The 26,787-nt window shown below is 43.4% G+C and overlaps 1 protein-coding gene across 2 annotated transcripts in view; it reads left to right on the forward strand.

The window, feature by feature from the left end:
* scaper (S-phase cyclin A-associated protein in the ER) overlaps positions 1-25,333 on the forward strand; it is a 133,531-nt gene extending 108,198 nt beyond the window's left edge. For both annotated transcript variants that reach the window (XM_029757625.1, XM_029757627.1), the window contains 8 exons: positions 3,145-3,268; positions 5,180-5,409; positions 7,187-7,342; positions 10,523-10,763; positions 12,576-12,725; positions 23,310-23,501; positions 24,171-24,219; positions 24,474-25,333. In XM_029757625.1, the coding sequence (XP_029613485.1) occupies positions 3,145-3,268; positions 5,180-5,409; positions 7,187-7,342; positions 10,523-10,763; positions 12,576-12,725; positions 23,310-23,501; positions 24,171-24,219; positions 24,474-24,577 (1,246 nt within the window). In that variant the 3' untranslated portion in view covers positions 24,578-25,333. The remainder of the gene's footprint in view (positions 1-3,144; positions 3,269-5,179; positions 5,410-7,186; positions 7,343-10,522; positions 10,764-12,575; positions 12,726-23,309; positions 23,502-24,170; positions 24,220-24,473) is intronic.
* Positions 25,334-26,787: the final 1,454 nt, after the last annotated feature.

Consider the following 26,787-nt stretch of genomic DNA (forward strand, 5'->3'; position numbering starts at 1 on the left):
AACCTGTCATTTTACCTTCCCTATGGTTTGACACCCTGTCTTGTTTAATTCGATAAGGACACCTTGCATTCCATCACAGTAACTGAAAGAATCTTCACCTGAAATGGCTTTTCTCTCTTCTGAGTCAGGCATGGGAGTGATAACGGCCTGGTGTCATCTCTGTACGTACAGAATGAACACGTTAAAAGCAGCACAGCTTTTCATTCCATTGGTTTGCAGTCTTTCCAATGGCGGAATTCTGTCACTGAAAAACAGACTTCTGGCTGAATTACTAAATTATGGAGAAAAAAAGTAATAATTTGAGGCAGCCCCGGTGCTGGTCGGCTGCCCAGAGAGCACAGTTTGGTGGGGTTCTCACGTTACTTCACTTTAGCCCAATAGAGGCAGTGTTATCATTCCACTCAACCATGATGGCTGCCTTCTTCCACCCACTCCATTTCAAGACTATTAATGGACAATAGAATTAATGTGGCATTTGTGTTTTTGAGCATTCCTGGAAAACAGATCTTATTAAGGAGGCGTTTGGCAGAAACAGGGATCAACACACCAAATCATGTTGTTTTGGTTTGCATTTTCTCAGGAATTTGTATATAAAATGGTGGCGGAAAATATTTTATTTGGCTAGAATACACACACAGCATATGATACTCATATAGTAAGGTGTTTTAAAAGTTTTAAGCAAGCAAACCACAGAGTTCTTAACCAGACATTGATGGGACTATTTGGATACTTTCCCATTACTCACAATGTAATACTTCTCACATTCTCACCACATTCTATGTCTGACAGCTTTACACGACAATGTCAATAATGATATGGAACAAATGACAGATCTCCCCACTAGCATATGAAACAAGACGAGTAATTTTGGTCATGAGGAAGTTATTGACAGACCAATCCACCTAGGCCTACATCAGTCTCGGATATATTCTATCTAAATGCCGACTAGGTTGGAGTGGAAATGCGTTGCAGATGTGAAGGTTGCGGGAGATATCAAAATGTTTACCAGTTGAAATAAACATGGCCTACTTTAGAATAGAAAAGCCAGATTCCATTCTTCCTCGGAGCAGATAGGACACGCCAGTCTTCTATTGGCTAAAATATACAGATGTCAGAAAATATTAAGTGATGAAACAAGGGGGAGCAGCAGTGGGAGCAGAATAATTCATCAGTTATCTGTGGCATGAATCTTCTCATGGGGTTTGTTTAACGCAGACATAATACAGAGGCATGCTCCGCTCACAGCTCTGCCTGGCCGTAGCCTGCCTTTAGGCTCTGAGCTGAGGAGCTACTGAGAGGAATGGCCGTATCGCCACAGAGGAAGCGCTTCAGGATCAGACTCCAGATTGGACTGACTGATTGCACCCAGCTCCGCTGGTTATGCAGATCTCTTGTCTTATTACTGTCCCTAGTTCTGGATAACCAGTTGACTAGTAGTGAGGGGGTAGAGCTATAAGTATACTGAACAAAAATATAAACGCGACAAGTGTTGGTCCCATGTTTCATGAGCTGAAATAGAAATTCCCAGAAATGTTCCATACACTCACAGTTTATTTCTCTCAAATGTTGTGCACACATTTGTTTACATCCCTGTTATTGAGCATTTCTCATTTTTTTCCCAAGATAAACCATCCACCTGACAGGTGTGGCATATCAAGAAGCTGATTTAACAGCATGATCAGCACCTTGTGCTGGGGACAATGTAAGGCCACTCTAAAATGTGCAAGTTTTGAGGGAGCGTGCAATTGGCATGCTGACTGCAGGAATGTCCACCAGAGCTGTTGCCAATGAATTGAATGTTAATGTCGTTTTAGAGAATTTGGTAGTACATCCAACCGTCCTCACAACCGCAGACCACATGTAACCATGCCAGCCCAGGACCTCCACATCCAGCTTCTTCACCTGCGGGATCGTCTGAGACCAGCCACCTGGACAGCTGATGAAACTGTGGGTTTGCACAACCAAAGAATGTCTGCACAAACTGTCAGAAACCGTTTCAGGGAAGCTCGTCTGCGTGCTCGTCGTCCTCACCAGGGTTTTGACCTGACTGCCGGTCGACGTCGTAACCGACTTCAGTGGGCAAATGCTCACCTTCGATGGCTACTGGCGTGCTGGAGAAGTGCTCTTCAAGGATGAATCCATTTCAACTGTACCGGACAGACGGTATGTATGGCATTGTTTCGGCGAGCAGTGTGCTGATGTCAACGTTGTGAACAGTGACCCATGGTGGCAGTAAAGTTATGGTATGGGCAGGCATAAGCTACGGACCACAAACCCAATTGCATTTTATTGATGGCAATTTGAATGCACAGAGATACTGTGACGTGATCCTGAGGCCCATTGTCGTGCCATTCATCCGCTGCCATCACCTCATGTTTCAGCATGATGATGCACGGCCCCATGTCGCAAGGATCTGAACCCAATTCCTGGAAGCTGAAAATGTCCCAGTTCTTGCCTGCATACTCACCAAACATGTTACCCATTGAGCATGTTTGGAATGCTCTGGATTGACGTGTACGGCAGCATGTTCCAGTTCCAGCCAATATCCGGCAACTTCGCACAGCCATTGAAGAGGAGTGGGACAACATTCCAGAGGCAACAATCAACAGCCCGATCAACTCTATGCGAAGGAGATGTCGCTGCTGCATGAGGCAAATGGTGGTCACACCAGATACTGACTGTGTTTCTGATCCATGACCATACTTTTTTTTTTTAAGGTATCTGTGACCAACATATGCATATCTGTATTCCCAGTCATGTGAAATCCATAGATTAGGTCCTAATTTATTTATTGACTGATTTTCTTATATGAACTGGAACTTGATCAAATCTTTGAAAATGTTGCATTATATATTTTTGTTCAATGTAGTTGATATGACTGGGTTTCTCAATTATACTTACCTACTCTTACATCAATGACAGTATATGCTTTCAACCCTTCCAAAGATACATCTGTGCCCTTATGAAACCACAAATCTGCTAGGGTGTGTTTCTGTTTCCTGATTACTTCAGATAGCCATGTCAATGCCTGGGGATGAACACCTACACTGTAACACTAGTGTTGAATTCTACCTTGAACTATTTAGTTTGACTTCTGACAAGGGATTCATCTGGTTCTTCCTCTGTTTTTCTCTCTCTCCACAGGTCCCTATGTGCTGCTGTAAACATATACTTTCTGGCATGCTCTCGCTGCCACCTCAACTGCTCCTACGTTCTCTTCAGCAATAAGGTCGCCTCCCTCATGGACCTGCTGCTGCATCAGCTCACAGTAAGTGTCTTTTCACCACACCATAAAAAACATGACCAATTACTATCATTATTGCTATGATGGCATTACATTAAATGTATGTTCACTTAAACAACGCATGTATTATTCAAAGATGTTATTTGTATGGAAATGTAAGTCCCTGAACATTGTGTAATACTTCCGAAGGTCGAATGGCATGATCAGAACTGTAGATGGTATTCCCAAGGACCAAGCTGTTTAATGGATCCCTCCCAATGTCTCGGTCTATGTAAATTCTCCTGACTACATGCAACACTGTGAGTGCTGAAAAACCATGGCCTCATCGCCAGTATTTGTTCCTTCCACAGTGTTAATAAAACACAGAGACCCCACGCTACAGCACAAATTCTGGCCCTGCCACCACCTCAGCCTCCGCCTCAGCCACACAGATACTTCTGGGCTTTAGGGAATGAGAGAGAGCAAGCAGGCAGTATGGCGGATGGGTTATATGTCACTCCAAAACCTTTAGCACTCTTTCAGAGACTGTAAACATCACCCGACACCAAACATCTAATGGTGGTGGGTGCACGCTGCACAGACAGGACAAGGCAAAGACATGGGCTTTGCTACTCTATTGGGGCTTCCTTCTCCAGCCCTGAGTTCCAATTCAAAGCAGTCATGTTTCCTGGGGGCACGGAGGGGGAGGTTAGTCTGTATGCTTCAGATTATATAAAACATATATCCCCACAGCTGCTTTGACGACTGACATGTCGAACAGGAGGACAACGTTAACTTATTTAGACGTCTTGGACACCGACGAACATGGGGCTCATGAATAGTCCGCGTGTGTGTGCACGCGTGCGTGCGTGTGTGTGTGCGTGTGTTTGTGTTTGGAAGTGGGTGGGGGTAGAGAGTGCCCGGCGTCTGTGCTTGTCCTCTTTAATTCGATTTGTGGAGAATGTTGGTGGATTTACTAACGCTGTCAGCATGCTGCCCTAACCATTCATCTAAATGAGATGGTTCAGACATTTTACCTGACCTTCTCCTTATTTCTAAAACTAAACCTTAACCTCTATATATACACACACACACATGCAAAAATGTCTGAACTAAAAGGGGAAATGCACTCCTGTCACCAGAACACCATGACCTGAGTCTTTATATACCCTGAGACTCTTTTAATATATCTTTGTTCATAAACATTTCTTGGAGTATTTCAGATGCTTGTGTTCTTATTGTAATAAAGAGTTTGGGATAACTAACATGAAAATATGACATTTTAAAAAAAAAAGTCCACAAAATCATGTCAGAACTTGCAGCATACTGATTCCTCTATCAGACCGTCTATGTATATGAGGCATGGGTAAGGGGAGCATTTGGTTTAATGCCACAGATGATGGTGAACACAGAACACCCCCCTGTGTTAGTTCCAGTGGTTTTCTCTACAATCTCATTATCCAGTTGTCTTCCCTTGTTACCAGGGAGGGAATACCTCTAACACCTCTCATATGGCAGCAGCAGTAGTCTGGCATGGCAACAGTAACCATGTCACACTGACTGTTAACCACCGACTTATGACCCACACCTGATGAATTATACAATAACACTTGTGTTGTTGTTTATCCCATGCCGTATCAGGATCCCAACCAATACAAATGGCCTTGGCCTGTGTTGTAGAAGTCAAACGGAGGTTGCAATGATCTGGTCTTTTGTTGAACTTTGCTGTAGGTGGATACTGTGACTGCCTGGGACATTGTCAGTTTTGTACTGTGGTCGATCAATGTCAAGATTCCTTTTTTGATAGAGGACTTGGCAAGCTGACAAGGACAAGCCAAGGCTGTATGTGATACAAGCTAGCTGGAAAGAGCAGGTATAGAGCTACTGGTACAGACGGTACTGTGACATGGTGGAGGTTGACAGAACTCTTGACTGACCACACTGTCTTTTTCTCAGCTGTTCGTCCCAGATGAAGACAAGTCCATCTTTGGTCGCAGTGTGAACAAGCAGGTGTTTGAGGGGCTGACCACCGGCCTGCTGCAGACCAGCGCTACCATCCTGACTCTCATTCTTCCCTATGTTCCGGAGTGTGGCCGCGGAGACGCCCCTCGCATCCTATCACCAGACACCAAGGCCAAGACCTCCCCTATGGAGCCCTTAAACACCCGGGCCCATGACCTCATCAGGTAAGCTCTTCCTCCTCTCTCTCAAACCACACATGGCGCTACTACGGCCCTCCTCCCTGTCACAACACCTCTGTCCCATCTCTACTTTCTCCTTTAGGGTTGATCTGGGGAACCACTGAAATTAAGACAACTTAGTTACTATCAGAAATAGCCTTTCGTTGAAAAGATTACTACAAAAGGTCAGCTCCCTTAGAAAAGGTCAGATAATGTTTTTGCCAGGGGCTTGGAGTGAGGGTGAGAGAGGGTGTCCTCTGGCATCTGTCCAAAAACTACTTTTTCACACGTTCTGGATCAAACTCCTCAGCAAAATAATATGTCCTTTTTTTTAACTTGAGGCAACATAAACAAAGACTCCTGAAAGTTTGCAACATCCTCTTGAACGTGGCCTTTGAGTTGCCGGGGCTGTGTCTGTCCAGGCACTGTGGGGCGGTGAGGAAAGGCAGGCCCAGACCTTCGGGAAGAGTGGAGTCTTCACATCATCCCTCCCACAGCCGATGAATGATTCATCTGACCAGAGCAGCTGCACAGGCCTAACACTCATACTATGACCCAGTCGTAACCCTGGAGACAAGGGAGAGCCTGAGAAAAATGGTGTCGTCAGACTAGTAATCCCTGCAAGCAATGAAAGATTTACCTCCGCTGCCTCAAATTATGTATGTGATGGTAGGGAGGAAATAAGATCAAAAAGATGGTAACTTCAGCAACATTTTTTATTTTTTTCATTATGGTGAACTGTAGATCACACAGAAAGAGAACATCAGCATTCCCCTTCTAAGTCTTCATTTCTCATTACCAATCACTCACCAGGCTTTGTACCATACTTATCTCCTACCAGTGTCAGAAACATACAGATGGGTGTAGGTCATAAGTTGAAACACACAGGGGCAAGACTGAACAGCTTTTCAAACAGACTGTGGGCCAGGCATTGTGCACAACTGTGCGTGGAAAGCTCCTTTCAGCTCTAGTGAAGTTGTGGAAGAGGATGAAGTCATAACAAGGGGCCGTGGTTCAAGTGTCAGATGACCTATTGTGGAGGTTGAAAAAATAGGAATTACCTGCCTTGAGGAGCTCATTTTGACTGACAGTCCCAACAAAAAAAGGTATGTGAACGAGGGAGCGAGTTGAGGGAATAAGCTAAGCGGAGCCAGAGAGGGTAAGGAATGAACTCATGTAGTATAGAACAGTGGCAGGCTTCCTGAATCTGGACTGAACTATCTGGTACATCTGGGAGGTCTTGTGATTGACTGCTGAGCCTCCCTGTCGGCCCCTATAGTGGGTAGGGCTGAGCGGGGTGGGAAAGGCATACCTGAGCTGTGAGGCAGACTCAGGTCAGTAGACAGTCAGGGGCCTAGCTCTGGGCTGGCACAACCTCCCTCTAATGACTTATTGGAGTCAGAAAATGTATGCACTCACTACTGTAAGTCGCTCTGGATAAGAGCATCTGTTAAATTACTCAAATGTAAATGTAATGATGCTGTTACCAGTGATTTTGTTGCTGAGATAGCAGAGGGAACATGATCATGAGACCTGTCATTGGCAAGACAAATTGGTGATATCACACTAATAACAGGGAGTATAGAGGGCTTAGGTGAGAGATCACATTTCAACTGTGCTGCCGATGATTTGCGCTCAGTGAGGGCCTTTGTTAGGATAAAACATATGTCACAGAGACACTTCTTGAATGACATCGAATATTTCATTGTGAAGGTTTTGTAATTTGTTGTTTATTTCCTGTGAATTTACTCTTATCCTCCTTTTGTGTTTGTCCCTCCCTCAGTTATGTGGTGAACATGGGTCTGATTGACAAGCTGTACAGCTGCTTCCTGTCTGTCCAGGGCCCAGTGGACGAGAGCCCCAAGATGTCCACCTTCCTCCATCAGGCTACCGCTCTGCTACACGCCATGTGTAAGCTGTGCTTCGCTGTGACTGGCCGGTGGGTGGCAGCCGTCTCCCTTCCTCTATGACCCTCCTCTCCAGACATCCCTGTGAAAAAAATCGAATCAAATGTTATTTGTCACATACACGTGTTTAGCAGATGTTATTGTGGGTGTAGCAAAATGCTTGTGATCCTAGTTCCAACAGTGCAGCAATGTTTAACAATTTCACAACAATACACACAATTCCAAAGTAAAGGAATGGAATTAAGAATATATAAATATTTGGGCGAGCGGTGTCAGAGCGGCACAGACTAAGATACAGTAGAATAGGATAGAATACAGTATATACATATGAGATCAGTAATGCAAAATATGTAAACAGTATTAAAGTGGCCAGTGATTTCAAGTCTGTGTATATAGGCAGCAGCCTCTCTGTGTTAGTGATGGTTGTTTAGCAGCCTGATGTCCTTGAGATAGAAGCTGTTTTTCAGTCTCTCGGTCTCAGCTTTGATGCACCTGTAATGACCTCGCCTTCTGGATGGTAGCGAGGTGAACAGGCAGTGGCTCGGGTGGTTGTTGGCCTTTCTGTGACATCGGTGCTGTAGGTGTCCTGGAGGGCAGGTACTTTGCCCCCGGTTATGCATTGGGCAGACCGCACCACCCTCTGGAGAGCCCTGCAGTTGCGTTCGGTGCAGTTGCCATACCAGGCGGTGATGCATCCCGCCAGGATGCTCTCAATTGTGCATCTGTAAAAGTTTGAGGGTTTTAGTTTTAGGTGCCAAGCCAAATTTCTTCAGCCTCCTGAGGTTGAAGAGGCGCTGTTGCGCCTTCTTCACCACGCTGTCTGTGTGGGTGGACCATTTCAGTTTGTCCGTGATGTGTACGCCGAGGAACCTGAAGCTTTCCACCTTCTCCACTGCGTTCCCGTCAATGTGGATAGGGGGGTGCTCCCTCTGCTGTTTCCTGAAGTCCACGATCATCTCCTTTGTTTTGTTGACGTTGGGCGAGAGAGAATTTTCCTGGTGTCTCACTCCCAGAGCCCTCACACGTGGCAGTTCACAAATCTAATGGCAGGCGTGACTCACTATTGAATCTTTCAAGTCCTCCGTTCCATAAAGACTGGTTGTTGGAACCCAAACAAATACACAGCCTCCTTTTCAATCGCACTCAGTGGTTGCCTTTAGTCTGAGCGCTGGCGAGGCCATCGTTACTGTTGATGGAGATAGCCATCTACTTGCCTCCAGTGCTCTGTCACTCACCATCAGCCCTTGCCTCCAGCACACTGGGGGAAACCCACCCACGTGTGTCACTGTGACCACCCCCAAGAGAGGCTCAGTGGCGCCGCTGACAGAGGCTAAGCACACAGACTGAGACGCAATACTGACAAAGATAGCATTACCCTTAGTACAGGTATGCTGCCCTGCTAGTTAAATATCATTAATGCGCGTCATATGGGCACATCAGATCCATTTAGTTTCTCTAGTGTCATAGTTTGAATTAGGACAGATGTATTTTAGCTCAAATATTTCAGGTCTGTTGTCAAAACCTGGCATAAGTCAGTATCAACAGGACTGATTTACTTACAATACTGTAGACGCTGTTCTGCTAGTATACCTCTCCCCTCCAGCTGCTGTGTCCTGTAACGGTGCCCAGCTGCTTCACACCAACACGGGGAGTACTGCTGAGACTGTCACTTAATATCTGTGAGAAAACACGGCACCCTAACCTCGCCACTTTAATGAGCTGACGGAGCCATGTTGTGTAATAATCAACACCCTGCTAATCCAGCCAACTATCTCCGTTCCTCTGTGTGTTCATGAGATTATACTGGAGAGAATGCATACCATGGTCCTGGAATATTTTTGGTCATGCCAGTTGCTGTGTCAAGGGATTTAATTGGCATTAGAGACCATGTACTTGCCGAGCTACGAATTTCCACACAGAGCTGTTGGCCAACATCAAGTAACAGCATGCACGGTGGGTTCCACCCAGAGGTCAAACGGCCTCTTCTCTGCCTGCAAATCCCAGCCTGTGCAGCAGGGGCATTCTTAAATTGCCTGTCAGCGCTAGCTCATGGAACTCTGTTTGTTTGCATGCATCCTAAATGTAAAACAATGGGAGCGATTTGAGATGAGTTTTCTCTGATGCCATTGACTTTGATGTAGTGCTGTTTATCTAGTTTGAAAGAGTACACTTTGTACTCTATTTATAGACGTTTGCATTGACTGGCCTCCAGTCTTATGAAGAGGGCAGCTGAGGCACTCAGAGCAACCTCTCCTTCCAGCCAATCAGTATTATACTCCGGTTCTGTTCTCACCTGTGATGTGTACTGAGAGGATGATGTTACCAATCCCTTTTAATCTGGCTAAGACGCACGAACACGCTGCTTTCAATCCTGTAAGGTGTGCCTTAATTAAATGTGCCTGAATACACAGCACGTTGCCAGGAAGCTCTCTGCAGCCAAGGACAGAGGAGCCCCTGTCAGAGCTACTTCCAAATTCCTGTGTTCACTCTGCCCAGCTTGGAAGAGCGAACTCCGATTCCGAACTGGTGAAGATGAGCCACATTTCTGTGTCACTGTTGTACCATTAAATCATCTCTGGCTATGGTTGTAGTGGTAATGACCAAGCTTTTTAACCCTGATTATTCAATTATTTTCACTTGCACAGCTGAGCATAGACACCTTCTCACACACAGCCACCAGACTTCAACTCCAACTTCTCTCTCTGTGTAACCAGTTAAGCTACTTGACCCTATAGGCATGCAGGGTAAAGAGGGCAGGCCCAATTATTTATATCTGAGGGGACAGCCCTGGTCTAGCGAGTAAATCTAGAAGCCACAGGGACCAGACTGCATTCACTCTTACATCCTGGGTCTCTGGTCACTGCGGTGAGGAGAGCAGCCAACACCTTCTCAGGTTTACTGACTTTCAGCTGGTTGTCAAACTCAGCTCGGTTAGCTCGCTGCAGTTGCTGGCTGCAAGCTGAAGAGCTATGTTGTGAATTCAACTTCTGCTTGATATAGAATGAAGTGAAAAGTCAGGATATTTTTAACTAAGCTTTTTAGTAGAAAGGCGATCTATTTCTTAGTAAGCAATAATGAGTTTGGAGATCTTATAATGTGGAGTACTCTGATCCAATTCATTTCCCTATATAACATTTCTGTCACTATGTTCATTGAGCAGAAATGAAATGATCATGTCACATGTTTATTTATATTCCCTGTATCCTCTGCAGGTCTCCCAGTATATTTGACAACAAGCGTGCAGACCCCACGGGACTGACAGCCCTGCTGCAGTCCACTGACCTGGTGGGTGTGGTACACACTCTGTACTGCATCCTGCTCCACAGCTCCGCCCTGCCTGAGCCGGATGCCCAGAGCCCACAGGAGCCCTACGCCCCCGGGGTCATCCAGGTGGCCCTAACGGGCCTCCGCTTCCTCAACAGCTTTGCCCTGCTCGACCTGTCTGCCTTCCAGGTATGATACACACACACACACACACACACACACACACACACACACACACACACACACACTTCTTCATTCTGAGGTACAATAGACACACAGAGACACACACATTCTCACACTTGAATCCCTCATCCTTCAGGTCCAGTAGATGTTGTTGATTACAGTGACTGTAATCCCATAAGTTATGCTGCGGTGCAGGTTTTTCATATATACTGGCCTTGCTGGTTACATAGGTGTATTATGCTGAACACATTCCACAGACTGACATTCCAAATTGTCACCTTATGGCCCCTTTGATTGACTAGCACCCCCATATCCCTGTGTACAAGCATCAAGCAGCATTGAAAATATCCCTCCTTCCTGTTCCTGGCAGCAACAAGGCCATATGTAACTGATCGGGCAGCAGAGGCCAGTTCTCAGAGCTGCTGCCATTACGACTGGAGTATTTTTCCTTAGGATAAAGCTGACCTCTCTGACATAAACACGCCTGTCCCGTGACCTGGGGTCACCTGCTGAGGTTCAAAGGAGCCGTGTGGGTCAGCAGTGCAGATGGACCTGAGTGATTAGTGCTGTAGCCAGGGCCATACATTATCAGCTGTGATGAAGAGAGGATGACAGCTTCACTGTGCTCTGGCAGCGCATAAACAGAAAGGTGTGAGGAAGAAAGTTGCAAAGTTATTCATGATTTTAATGCCTGTGGGTAATTAACACAGAGGCCGCTCTCCCTCGGCGCCGCCATGCTCAGGCTATTCAAAACAGCTGGAAGTCAAAGTGTTTCGCTACCATATTTATGAACATTTTAAATAAGGATTCTTTGTGGCCTGTGAGTTGTTTTCACCTTGTGGTTCACATTACCCCACACTAGTGCTGACTAATAAGTACTACAGTGGATGCTGAGCTGCTTCCTCTTCTCATTGGCCATTTTGCTAGGCTCCAGAATCCGCTACCAAATAGGGTGGTAAGAGGGATTTCAAACTGGAATGGACACTGTTAGTGATGAGTTCCTTTACACATATGTTAGTCTATTTTGAATTAAATGTATAATATTCATAGCATTTAATCATCACCCTTTTGGTGCCCATCAAAACACATTATATTCAGCCTTTGCATTCATTCACTGACAGACACAATATAGACAGACACAATATAGACAGACACAATATAGACAGACAGAATATAGGGGTCAGTTGGTCTTACTGCTCTTCCCAGGTCCTAAGACTGATTACATTGGGGGAGATGGTTATGTCTACAGTATGCAGGGTGTTATATTTAGAGTGTAGACAGGAGTGGGACTCAGGTCTGATAGCAGGATTGGGTCTCTCAGGTAAGTCCTGTTGTTTAGGAGACTGTTTACCCCCTCCTCTCCCACAGTCCCCAGTCCAATCCTCATCCATACACCCCAACCTGATTCCAGTGGTTTGTTTCTGTGCTGACCCTGTGGTGCTCAGTCATACTGACATGTTTAATAAATACTGTCTGTGGACCACTGATAGCATCTCATCTGCAGGGGGATTGGGGTCCCTCTGGTAGGACCCCCTGGTATTGGGGCTGGGGAGGGACCCCCTAGCAGAGTCTCTGTACACAAAATCAACCAGTCTGTAGCCACTAAAGCACACACATTCCCCTCCTCTCTTTTATTTCAGCAAATCCAGCTTCTCGTATATATTAACAGCATAGTGTTGATTTCTCAACTTTTTAGGACTATTGTTGTTCATTTATCCAGTTAGTTTTAGTGAATGTCTCCAGCTAGCTAGTGTCTGCTTTGTGTTTGTGGTTTCTCAGTGGTGTTTAATTACTGATGCTGTTTCTGTGCTGTCTCAGACTGTTCTAGGTGCTGAGGGGCTGTCCCTTGCCTTCCGCCACATAGTGAGCTCCCTGCTGTGGTACTGCTCTCAGCACTCCTCTGAAGAGCTGCTGCATGAAGTCCTTATCTGTGTGGGCTACTTCACCGTCAACCACCCTGACAACCAGGTAAAGGTTTTAACATACACAAATATGCTAAAATACAGTGACACTTTTTTGGTAGTTTTAGCTCTGTACTCCAGCACTTGAGATTTGAAATGATACTATGAGGGTAAAGTTCAGACTGTCAAATTACAGCTCTTGTACATAATACCCCCATTTTAGGGGACCAAAGGTTTTGGGAAAAATTCACTTATGTGTATTAAAGTACTGAAAGGTTAAGTATTTGGTCTCATATTCATAGCTCGCAAAAGACTACATCAAATTTGTGACTCTACAAACGTGTTGCATGCTGTTTGTTTTGGTTGTGTTTCAGATTATTTTGTGCTCAATATAATTCAATGGTAAGTAATGTATTGTGTCATTTTGGAGTCCCTTTTATTGTAAATTAGAGAATAATATGTTTCTAAAAACTTCTACATTAATATGGATGCTACCATGATGACAGATAATACTGAATGAATTGTGAATAATGATGAGTGAGAAAGTTAGACGCACAAAAATCATACCCCCAAGACACGCTAACCTCTCACCATTACAATAACAGGGGAGGTTAACATTTTATATCATACCCCCAAGACATGCTAACCTCTCACCATTACAATAACAGGGGAGGTTAACATTTTATATCATACCCCCAAGACATGCTAACCTCTCACCATTACAATAACAGGGAGGTTAGCATTTTATATCATACCCCCAAGACATGCTAACCTCTCACCATTACAATAACAGGGGAGGTTAGCATTTTATATCATACCCCGGAGACATGCTAACCTCTCACCATTACAATAACAGGGGAGGTTAACATTTTATATCATACTCCCAAGACACGCTAACCTCTCACCATTACAATAACAGGGAGGTTAGCATTTTATATCATACCCCCAAGACATGCTAACCTCTCACCATTACAATAACAGGGGAGGTTAGCATTTTATATCATACCCCGGAGACATGCTAACCTCTCACCATTACAATAACAGGGGAGGTTAACATTTTATATCATACCCCCAAGACATGCTAACCTCTCACCTTTACAATAACAGGGAGGTTAGCATTTTTGGGGGATATGATATTTATGCCTCTAACTTTCTCACTCATACTTTTTTACAATTCATTCAGGATTATCTGTAATCATGGTAACATCCATAATAATGTAGAAGTGTTCAGAAACATATTCTATTATTTACAGTCACTTACTCCAAAATGACACTGCATTATTTTTAGTCCCCTAAAATGGGGGGACTATGTACAAACATTGCTGTCATTTCTAAATGGTTCACCCAATCTGGATGAAAATACCCTCAAATTAAAGCTGACTGTCTGCACTTCGGTCACTGTGTCATTTCAAATCCAAAGTGCTGGAGTACAGAGCCAAAACGAAAGTGTCACTATCCCAATACTTTTGGAGCTCACTGTATGTAGTAAAGTCAAGTGTGTTTTTTTTTCATGAGCTTTGTTTGTCCGCTTTAGTGTTTATGCTATTTGTTTAGTTTTTACCATGGATCACTTTTGGACAACTGTTCATTTCACATGTCTGTTCTGTTTCAGAAATATGAGATGAATGGCAATTGGTTTGTCAAGATGAAGTCAGTGTGGCCCTGTAGCAACCGTCTCTCCATATGATGATACTTCTGTTTCTTTTATATGCTTCTGATCACGTGTCGATTGTTGTGATTCATAAAAAAGCAACAAGAGCCACCTCTTTAAAGATTCCTGCATTGCCACCTCTGGGCTGTCTATTGTCCCTCAGAGTAACGGGCTCCATTGTTCTGTCCCAGTGGAGCAGCCAGTGTTCTCTAGCGTAATGTGCTTGGCTTTGTGGGTCCTGGCCTGGCGTTAAAGGTTACTAGTGTTACAGGATAGACCAAAACTTAAGTAATTTTTCGATACGAGAGCATGAAAAACTTTGCGGCACTATATATTTTGTAATTTTTTTTCGGTACATCTGTCAAATGTGTCTCACGTCATCTACTACAGTCTATCTTCGCAGCCCATATCCCCTTATAGCACGAGAGCACCGTGCCTGTTCCACTTACATGTTGCTAGCTCTAGCCTGCCCCCCCCCCCCCCCAAAAAAAAAACAAATATTAGTACAGCTGACTTCCTAAAATGTTACACATTTTGCCATGGGGCATAGAGACGCATTTGTTTTAGAGCTAATCTCATGCTATTTTACACATTTTGCCATTAGGCTGAGAGAAAATGTTACTGTTTTAAAGCTGATTCCCTGCAATCCTACACATATTGCCATGGGGCAGAGAGAAAAATGTGCAGTTTTATAGCTAAACTATTTAACAAGGCAAGTCAGTTAAGAACAAATTCTTATTTACAATGACGGCCTAGGAACAGTGGGTTAACTGCCTTGTTCAGGGGCAGAACGACAGATTTTTACCTTGTCAGCTCGGGGATTCGATCTAGCAACCTTTCCGTTACTAGTCCAACGCTCTAACCACTAGGCTACCTGCCGCCCCACTGAGAATGAGAATCTAGCGTTAACATCAATTCACTTCCCTGTGATGATATGCAAACCATAACACAAAATATTTCTGATTTCAAAGTTGATTGTCCCCAAAAACCTTATTCATTCACTTCCTCTCCCCCGCCTCACATCTCTCCCAGTCAATAGCATCTTTGCTCAAGCCTCAAATTGATTGTGTGTGTGTGAATGATGTCATGGGTCTTAGAGACAGCGCACACTTAAAAATAAACGTATTGCTTCTTCAAATGTTTTTTAAATTTAAATGTAACCTTTATTTAACTAGGCAAGTCAGTTAAGAACAAATTCGTATTTACAATGACGGCCGACACCGGCCAAACCCAGACGATGCTGGGCCAATTGTGCGCCACCCTATGGGGCTCCCAATCATGGCCGGTTGTGATACAGCCTGGGATCGAACCAGGGTGCCTGTAGTGACGCCTCTAGCACTGCGATGAAGTGCCTTAGACCGCTGCGCCACTCGGGAGCCCTAAAGCTGAGACTCCACAGGCTGGAAAACATATCAGAAAGCTTGAAGCGTATTTTCCACTTTGTGGACTTAGCTACATTGTACACCCTAGATATAGCTTATAAAGCAGTCCTTACTCCCCGTCGGGGAATTGAACCCCGGTCTCCCGCGTGACAGGCAGGGATACACTACTAAACAGGAGCAGGTTGTTGATCAGTACAATAAAATAAGTCTCAAATTGGTTTTCTTCTGTGGCCCAATGAAATCAGCCAAAACAAGCTCAATAACTCCATGCACGCTCACACTCCACTCCTATTGAATATGCATTCACCTGTCTTGTGAATAGGCCTAGGCTACATCTTGATTTACCCAGTTTATCAATAGACTAGAGATTTACCATTCAAATCAATTATTTTGTAGTTAGATTGGTAAAGAAAAGTCAAATTGATTGTATAATTAATGCATACATTCAAAAATAAATACAAACAAATATATCAAAAATAAAGATCTGTCTGGATCAAGTGCCATTTTGTGACTTTGGCTAATATGCCTTCTTTTTTTGCCTTGGTATTGTTTCGGTATCGAGTATTGTGATCAAAATGATGGTGTTGTGACAACATGCTACTGAGCCTATGTGGCTGTGAGCAGGATGTGATGGAGCAGACTTGGCTGCTGTGTAATTGGTTGTCATGCATAGTCTGTCTACTGGGCCCATGAGCAGCCTACAGTGCTACAGTTGGCCGTGCTCTATTATTTTTTTTAAATTAAAGATAGTGTGCTGAAATAGCAGTGGGCTGGATTCAAACCCATGAGGCAGCTCTAAATGTGACCGGAGGCAGCGGCCTTGACCGCTAGACCACCCTAGGGCATTAGTTATGTGAAGCCTGACCCTCAGTGCCAGCAGTCGAGCTTTGAGACTCAAACCTCTGCTACAAGGTCTTTGTCTTCACAGGCGCCGTCAACCACGCAGCAATTTATAGGCAGATTACAGATTCTAATTTCCAAGATCTTTTAGTCCTAATTAAAGAATCTGCCTCCACTTTATGGCAGTTCAACTCTCTTCCACTGCTCCTATCCAATTTAATTATTCTGATGTACGTAATTAGCATTTTTATGCCATTGTTGGATGTATTTGCATATTATATTGGATAATTGAATGAGGACTGACGATTGAATTAGAGGGGGTGACAGATGATTGGGCTTTGTACTTGCACAGCAAAGTTAACCTAACAGTCTGCCTGGGAGTAGCAGCCTTTTGCATATTCATTTATGACCAGCGCACTTTGCTAATTTGAAATGTCCTAATGCCGTTTTTAACCTGTGACTTCCATTCAGTGCACAAGCTGCTAAAAACTGTAGGAAGATCATATGATGCCTTTTTCTATATCTGTTCCAAAGTCAATGTGAGAACCCTGTTGAGAAAATGTGAGGAAACATAAAAAGTGATCCTTGGCGACCTCCACAAAGCTGATCCTGGCCAGTGGCACTGTTCCTGGAATGTGTCCATGTGTTGTGGGACCGGAACAGAGCAGCGCAGGATGGATGGAGTAGAGGGAAATATTTGGAGTAGTTTTAGCTTTTCTCAGGCTAATGTAAGCATTGGCAGAGCGCAAAAACAGGCCGACCCGCGACCCATGCGGTCACGCAGACTGCTGATTCACTGTCGGCGGACAGGCACACCAGCCTTTGTTTATATGTGTGCACTAGAAATAATGCTGCTCATAAAACGCAGAACTTTGAAGAAGGACTTTCTAAAGAGAGAGATTCTCCCTGCTCTGAGGGTATGAATAACTCAGCCTGTCACACATAAAGCCATTGGGAGAGTGACATATGTAGCCTTGTGTCTTCAAGTGCGTTTTAGCTCACAGAGCCATGTAGCCATATGTTTTCATTGTCTTTTGGGAGAACCCATAGACAGACACTATAAAAAGAGGACTAAATGAAATGTTTTTAACTGCCATGTTGCTTGGCTCTTGTGCGGATATGTAAGCTCATCTTTTTGTTCCCAACCGTCAGTGATTCATTTGTGAATCATTCATGGTGGTGATCTCGAGCTTCTTTGAAATGTGGGAACAGTAAATGATGGCTGTAAGCTGTTGACATCTTAACCCAGACACCTGGCTTTGAGGTCTTAAGAAAAACTTTCTCTCATTCATGGAAAATGGCCACACACGTACACACAAGCAGACTCATGCAAAGGTATGCAAATGTGTCCCATTTCATGACCGCTTCCAGACTATGGACATTTCTGAGTAGGTTAATAAAATGTCACTAAATCGACTTAAATTTACACTAATTCATCCGGACACTTGCAATGCATCTACTACTCAGATGCAGTATTTCAGTTCATTATAAAGGCTAGTGTAAAATAGAAAACTGGTGGCTTGGGAACTGCAGTAGGCCCCTTCCCAGACTGACATCCCACACATCAATGTTATCTGCAGCCAGGCAAGTCCCTGTCCTTCCCATTCTGTACAAGGGCGTTTCCTCTGCCCTGCAGGCCCCAGCCCCACTCTCAGCTCTGGGCCTGTAATCCATGATAAACTCATGTTGAAACTGTCCCTTCAGTAGTCCATTACTGCCAAGAAACCAAATTCTCCATGCCTCCAGGGTGAAGTGTGGCTCATGCAGGCCATGGGAGCCAGCCCAATGCACACTGTCTCTTACAATACACCAGAGTAAACGCACAGACTGGTGACTGGCAGGAGAGAGCCTGATTGTTAGCTTTGTAAATTATTTACATGCATCTTGGGTGAGTCCAGGTCTAACTAACTTCAGTGTAGTTCAGGGGGACATTTTCCCCATAGACTTCCAGATCTTTTTAGAGGTTCTGTTTGCATAATGATTCATTTGATTGTGGCCCTGGCACTTTCACAACCACTCTACTGTAAGATCTAGAGCAGGGATCATCAACTAGATTCGGCTGCGGGACGATTTTCTGTTGTTCTTGAGTGGGTGATCAGAGGGCCGGGAACATAATTACAAATAATTTGTAGACTGCAAATTGACTGCAAGAAGCCCAAACAAAGATATTTGACTAAAACAATCATTTCAAACCTTGGTTACATATGTATACAATCACATATACCTCTCTGTTATGCATCAGAATACTTTGTAAAAGATTTCCAAAATTAGAATCACTTGGAGTTGATTTGCTGGTGTTTCTACAGTCTTTTATGTCCCAAAACAATAAGGTGGGGGGGGGGGGGATAAAATCACCTACGGGCCAAATTCTGCCCACAGGCCTCCAGTTGGGGAACCCTGATCGAGAGTAAGTTGACGATGTCAGTTGGCAGATGAATCTAGAATAATTACAGGTTATTTGGCAAATAACATGTTTTTTTGTGGTTTAGAGGAGATGGATACTCTTGGCCTGTCTCTTAAAAGCCAGGGTGGGATCTTCTCTTCTTGTCCATGGGATGTCCATGTCGTCATCTGACTGTCAGTAGATGATTTACGTAGCATTCAGTGCACGTCTTCCATCAGCTGTGGGTGGGTGGTAGGTAGGTAGTTGTTAAAAGGCCCTTTTAGCATTAACTTCCCTTCCTGAAAAGACTCTCTCAGTATCCTCTGATGTCATCTGCCCACCTCTCTTATCAGTAGGGCAGTTCCTTCACTAGGGTAACTTCAGTGTGTAGAGGAAGGCTTGGGAGAAGGTCTGGTTTGTGTTGTGCGCCAGAGCTTCAGATTTGTGGCCCTGTTCCAAGGCTGACATATCCTGGTTCCTCTAGTTTAGGTGTCTTGGCCTGTCCAGACAGCATGCAGAATAGACACCTCCACTGTCCACTCATCCACCATGGTCTCCCTATGTGTGGAGGGTGTCGCAAATAAAAGATATGCTGGATGGAGTTTATTCTGGAATTAAAGTACATGATCGCTTTGGCTCTTAAAAGTTGTAAAATCTAGCAAACTAACCTTGGTTATTGCATGGCCTTTTTTTTGCCAGTGTGATGTGTGTTCTCAATTCTACACTGACATCTGTACAGCATTGAACTGTTCAGCTTGGTTTCCGCTTCAACTTGGGCTTTCCCGAGGTTTTGTTTGCGTTTCGGAACATTAACTTTACACACTCTTTGTTGTCGGTGTACAGCAAGGTGATTATGTAATGGAGTGTCGTAAAAGAGCAGGCCTGTTTGAAAAGGCAGGTCTCTGTAGTTAAGACACACCAGAGCTACCAGGCACTTGAGCTTTACAGGTCTGTGTTAAACTGAGGCCTGATTCATGGCTTCAGACGCTTGCTGGTCCTTTTATGATGTCAGGGTTTGAATAGATACTTCCAGTGGACAGGGAGAGACTGGGCGGAGGCCTTATCCCTGTTTGGAGCACTGCTATTGCTCTTCGCCTGGAAAGTTGGCTGCAGACTTGGTTTCTCTAGGACTAAGTGACCTCTGGTCTGTGGCTGCCAGTTGGCTTTGTTTTATGTCTACCTGCAGCGTGCACTTGAGGGTGGACAATGTGTTTAGGTAGCGGAAGTTGGAACACTGTGTAGTAGAGGATTATGAGGTTGCTGTATGATTTGTGGGTTGAGTCGCCATACAGCATCGGCCCCAACACAGATACTGGCTTCTGAATCTCTGAGACCTATAAAGGCTCTGGATTATGACGTCCAGCACCTGGCCCTGCAACAACAAGTTGTTAGTCTGCAGTGTAAAGATTCCTTTACCTGGGATCTCATAATCAAATGTATGACCTTTATCTCTGCCAGTTCCTCCTCGGGCAGTGTTGGAATGGTAAAGATTGATTCGGTGATCTAGAATCTTGTTAACTTAGTGCATAAGTCCTGCAACTTTAGCTCCTATAGTGAAAATAAGCAGCTCCATTTTGAAAACAACCAGATCTTCCTCTGTTTTCTTCCTCTGGTCAGTGGACAAGCGATGGTGGAGCTAGAGACATTCCTTTGGTGAGAACATTACATGACAATGTGAAAATACAGGGCGTTTCAGTATCCTCCTAGTGAACCTGCATGTTTGTGAATTAATCTCTCTCATTGAGAATTTGCTTTAGTTGAGTTCCAGGGGAGCCTTAACTCCCCTAAAAAGGTTCTTCAGTGGTTTGTTTCAGCTGGTCAGTAAAGAATCTTTAAACAGACGTTAATAGGAAGAGGCATCTCCTGTGGCCCGTTTGAACGCTGCTGTAGAACACAGCTTTGAGGAGCTTCAGCTTGAAATGATAAAAGCAGTGAATTATGGTTTTGTTTATCCTACCCTTAAACCTTAAAGTGCATTATCAAAGAGAGAATGCATTGGAAGAGTATTGTTAGTGTATTCTCAAAATCTTGTAAATCCTCTTAATTGATGTCACTTTGGCCAAGAGACCTCACCCTGCCCTTCTGGTTCCTATTTCAGCTAAGCCCCAGCCCGGGTCTCTGTACCTGTAAAGCAGTGGGGTGTTTTTCCAGCCAGGATTTACTCTGGTGACCCCCCGGTTTGCCTTCCCAGGCTCTGGGGAGATGCCCTGAGCATTAGGCCAGGACCAATTCCTTTGGACCAGTCCCCCTCTCTAATCAAACTAGGCTGGGAGGGATTTGGTTTTAATATTGGTGGGCCGGATGTAATAGTGTGATTGACGGGCTCTGATAAAGGGGAGCAGGATGTCACCCGGGTGAGAACTCCATTAATGGTATTGCTCATTTCTTAAAGTGGTGGTGGCAAGGCTACAGTGGAGGTCTGCTCACCCTTCCCCCTACCCCTGCACTGTGCATGCCCTTTCAACCTCAACTGCACAGAGCGCACACACAGGAATATAGTCTGCTGTTCAACATCCCAATGACACTCGCACAGTTGGAGACAACTATAACCTGGTAAAACATAAAAGCCTGTATCTTTTGATAATGAAGTCAAGATCGTTCTCATTCAGAAGATTTTTCACATTTAATATTTCTCATTGCCTCCATTTAACAACAGCTCAGCAATTACATTGCCTTCAGAAAGTATTCACTTTTTCCACATTTTGTTGTTACAGCCTGATTTTAAAATGGATTAAACATATTTCTTGTCACTGGTCTATACACAATACGCCCTAATGTCAGTGGAATTATGTTGCTCTACATTTTTACAAATTAATCAAAAAATGAAAAGCTGAAATGTCTTGAGTGAATAAGTATTCAACCCCTTTTGTTATGGCAAACCTAAATAAGTTCAGGGGTAAAAATGTGCTTAACAAGTCACATATAATAAGTTGCATGGAGTCACTCTGTGTGCAATAGTGTTTAACATGATTTTTGAATGACTACCTCATCTCTGTACCCCACACATACAGTACAGTACAATTATCTGTAAGGTCCCTCAGTCGAGCAGTGAATTTCAAACACAGATTCAACCACAAAGACCAGGGAGGTTTTCCAATACCTCGCTAAGAAGTGCACCTACTGGTAGATGGGTAAAAATAAAAAGTAGACATTGAATATCCCTTTGAGCATGGTGAAGTTAATTACACTTTGGATGGTGTATCAATACACCCAGTCACAAAAAATATACAGGCGTCCTTCCTAACTCAGTTGCCGGAGAGGAAGGAAATCGCTCAGGGATTTCACCATGAGGCCAATGGTGGCTTTAAAACAGTTTGAGTTTAATGGCTGTGATAGGAAAAAACTGAGGATTGATCAACAACATTGTAGTTACTCATAAATACTAACCTAATTGACAGTGAAAAGGAAGCGTGTACAGATATAAATATTGCAAAACATGTATCCTGTTTGCAACAAGGCACTAAAGTAATGCTACAAAAATGTGGCGAAGCAATTAACTTTTTGTCCTGAATACAAAGTGTTATGTTTGGGGCAAATCCAATACAACACATTACTGAGTACCACTCTCCATATTTTCAAGCATAGTGGTGGCTGCATCATGTTATGGGTATGATTGTAATCGTTAAGGACTGGGGAGGTTTTCAGGATAAAAAATAAACGGAATGGAACTAAGCACAGGCAAAATGCTAGAGGAAAACCTGGTTCAGGCTGCTTTCTACCAGACACTGGGAGATGAATTCACCTTTCAGCAGGACAATAACCTAAAACACACGGCCAAATCTAAACACGGAGTTGCTTACCAAGAAGACAGTGTATGTTCCTGAGTGGCCGAGTTACAGTTTTCACTTAAATCTACTTGAAAATATATGGCAAGACTTGAAAATGGTTGTCTAGCAATGATAAACAACCAATTTGACAGAGGTTAAATTTTGAAAAGAATAATGGGCAAATGTTGCACAATCCAGTTTCTACAAAGTTTTGACTCGGGTGAGAATACTTATGTAAATGAGATGTATGTATTTAATTTTCAATAAATGTGCAAACATTTCTACAAACATGTTTTCCTTTTGTCATTATTGTGTGTAGATGGTTGAGAAGAAAATAAATAAATTGAATTCCGGCTGTAACAATAAAATGTGGAAAAAGTCACAAGGTGAATGAATGCTTTCTGAAGGCACTGTACTTGCGGTTCAAAGGAAGAGCAAAACATCCCATCATTGTGTTTTTTAGCCTTTAATTGTGTGGTGGGAGGCTGTGCCCTCCAGTTCTCCTCCTATTGGGTGTTTGTGTGTTTAGTAGCAGATTTACTGGTGGGAGGGGTGCGGGGTGGTAGTTTATGGTTGTCACTGCCGCTGACTGACTGGTTGACTGGCCCAACTCGTGTGTGTGTTCCAGGTGATAGTGCAGTCTGGCCGCCAGCCCAGTGTGCTGCAGAAACTGTGTCAGCTGCCCTTCCAGTACTTCAGCCACCCGCGCCTCATCAAAGTGCTCTTCCCCTCCCTCATCTCGGCCTGCTACAACAACCCCCAGAACAAGGTCATCCTACAACAGGAGATGAGCTGTGTGCTACTGGCCACCTTCATACAGGTAACACAGACGCGTACACATACATGTTTTGGCGACGCTTTTCAAATAAATAATAGACCCCCAGTTCTTTAGTCAGTCTTTCTGTTTTAATGTCTGTCGCCTTCCTGTGAATGTTTATCACCAACACAGATGGATGGCTTCCTCAGTGGATTTACCTGCCAGGGGTTTAGCCTCCAGTAAACAAGCTGTCTCCTCCCCTCTCACCGCCCAGATAATACTATTATTTACACTAAGATTAGCTCGCACTATAGAGGGAGATATATATCTCTCTGCCTTATGTCATTATTTATTTCACAATTAAACTGAGATTAATCTAAAACTAGTGCTTTTGCAATGCTAATAGTATTAAGGATATTAAGGTTCCGATTTTAATTTGAGTACATCTTTACATGCTTCAATAATGTGTGTGTTTACCAGAGGAGTATACTACAAAGCAAGATCAATGACAGCATTGCAAAATGTATTGAAAGCTTGTTTTTTAAGTTCAAGTTATCTGTTAGTATCCGAGTTTGGTTAGCTTCAAGCCTGATGAGTTATCATTTGGTGGATAAGATTAACCACACACACTTCCATTTATTCACAGCTGGTGGACAATGGTGTCTGGCCTCCACCTGTACTCCTGTCTTAATGCTGTGGATCACTGACACGTTCCTATTTTATTTCCTCCAGGACTGTGCCTCAAGCGAGAACCATCCAGACAACAGAACGCAACAAGCAGGTAGATAAAAAATGTCAGCGTAGTTGTGCGTGGGTATGAATCTTCGGTTATAGTCCACGTATATTTATTAAGAAAGTTGACCATAAAGTAATAATTTACAATTTTGCAATTGAAATATTTCATATACATACATTATTTAGTTGGGGTTATTTTAATCAATTGATCAAATTCTTTAACATTAGTGAAGAATCCTGAAGCTTCTCCTTCAGACTCGTTATAATTGTCTTTTATTCCTTTGCTATTTCACCATGCAGACAAAGTGTCTCAGCTGCTGGATTACTGTGAGCTATCCAACCGCTTTCCTAGAGACCAGTGGGACTCGGCGCTGCAGTTCTTCCTCAAGAAGCAGGAGGACTAGTTCAGAGTTGCACTCCATCCTCTAACAGGGATATACACGTGAAAAACACTACAAAATAGATACACACTTCAGCCTTCATTCTACACTACATACTTTTCCATTTAGATTTGAGGTCTGCACATGGGCTTATTCGTTAATGCAGTTTCTTAGCTTTGCCAAAACTCTTGAAATCCTAGAATTCAAGGGCTGAATCCTAACTTGAGATGTTTGTGTCTAACTCAAATGTTCATATAAGTCATCCATCGATGTCCGTGGGAGATTGCAGAAAAGTTTGAGTTGGACGTGTGCATCTTGTGTATTCTTCCCTGAGTCACGCACAATGATAATGATGTTCCTTGTCCAAACCTAGTCATGTTTTTGTGTTGTGTGTCTGTGGATGACAACGTAGCAGAAAAGAGCAGAGATAATCAAAAGCACTCTCGTGATGATTAGATGACATGTTCATCAATAATACTGTACTTCCTGTTAATTCCTTTATTATTTTCATATCCGGTTAAGATGTGAATGACCTGCCCAGAATGTTTTTTCCCTATACAGTTATTTTACATGCGTTGGACAGTTTTGTACTCCAATAAGTTACATAGCCTGTTTGTGTTTATTCTGTACATTTGGATTTGCTCTAAGTGGGAGCTGTCCAGTTTTTCAAGTACAAATGTTTTCCTTGTTCTTGCCTTTGTTGTGAAGCACTTACAAAATAATATAATTTATTGAATAATTTTCATTTATATCCCATTAATAAATTATTTATTATTAGCATCGTTCATTGTACTCCAATTATTTTTAACTACAGACTGTGCAGCTCACTCAAGTCTCAGTGATTTCTCTACGTTATACTGATAGTAAAGTGACAATGAGAAGTACGGACTGTAGCCTCTCTACCTGTGTAACTCTCTGCTTGTACAGCATACTATAACATTTGTTATAGTGATTAGTATCCCAGGTGGTGTGAGTAGCTGGGTTAAAATTAAAATGGCTGGGCCTTCTCTATACCATACTCGGTTTACCAGGCTCAGTCAGTCCTTTGCTCTCACCTGAAGCAGCCCAATCAAAGCCCAAATAAATAGTGCCTAACGAAAGTCTACACACCCCTTGCACAGTTTTCACATTTTGCTGCCTTAAAATTCAATCTAAAAAGGGATACAATTATTTGATTTTTTTCCCCTACTGATATGTTCAAAGTGAAAGAAAATGTATAGAACCTTTTCTAAGTGTGTGTGTGTGTGTGTGTGTGTGTGTGTGTGTGTGTGTGTGTGTGTGTGTGTGTGTGTGTGTGTGTGTGTGTGTGTGTGTGTGTGTATATTTACACACACACACACACACACATACAGTTGAAGTCGGAAGTTTACATACACTTAAGTTGGAGTCATTAAAACTTGTTTTTCAACCACTCCACAAATTTCTTGTTAACAAACTATAGTTTTGGTAAGTCGGTTATGACATCGACTTTGTGCATGACAAGTAATTTTTCCAACAATTGTTTACAGACAGATTATTTCAGTTATAATTCATTGTATCACAATTCCAGTGGGTCAGAAGATTACATACACTAAGTTGACTGTGCCTTTATACAGCCTGGAAAATTCCAGAAAATTATGTCATGCTTTAGAAGCTTCTGATAGGCTAATTGATATCATTTGAGTCAATTGGAGGTGTACATGTGGATGTATTTCAAGGCCTACCTTCAAACTCCGTGCCTCTTTGCTTGACATCATGGGAAAATCAAAAGAAATCAGCTAAAGACCTCAGAAAAAAAATTGTAGACCTCCACAAGTCTGGTTCATCCTTGGGAGCGATTTCCAAACGCCTGAAGGTACCACGTTCATCTTTACAAAAAATAGTACGCAAGTATAAACACCATGGGACCATGCAGCTGTCATACCGCTCAGGAAGGAGACATGTTCTGTCTTCTGGAGATGAACGTACTTTGGTGCGAAAAGTGCAAATCAATCCCAGAACAACAGCAAAGGACCTTGTGAAGATGCTGGAGGAAACAGGTGCGAAAGTACCTATATTCACAGTAAAACGAGTCCTATATTGACATAACCTGAAAGGCCGCTCAGCAAGGAAGAAGCCAGTGCTCCAAAACCGCCATAAATAAGCCAGACTACGGTTTGCAACTGCATATGGGGACAAATATCGTACTTTTTGGAGAAATGTCCTCTGGTCTGATGAAACAAAACTGTTTGGCCATAATGACCATCGTTATGTTT

This window comes from Salmo trutta, chromosome 7 (assembly GCF_901001165.1).
Source record: "Salmo trutta chromosome 7, fSalTru1.1, whole genome shotgun sequence".
Taxonomy (NCBI): domain Eukaryota; kingdom Metazoa; phylum Chordata; class Actinopteri; order Salmoniformes; family Salmonidae; genus Salmo; species Salmo trutta.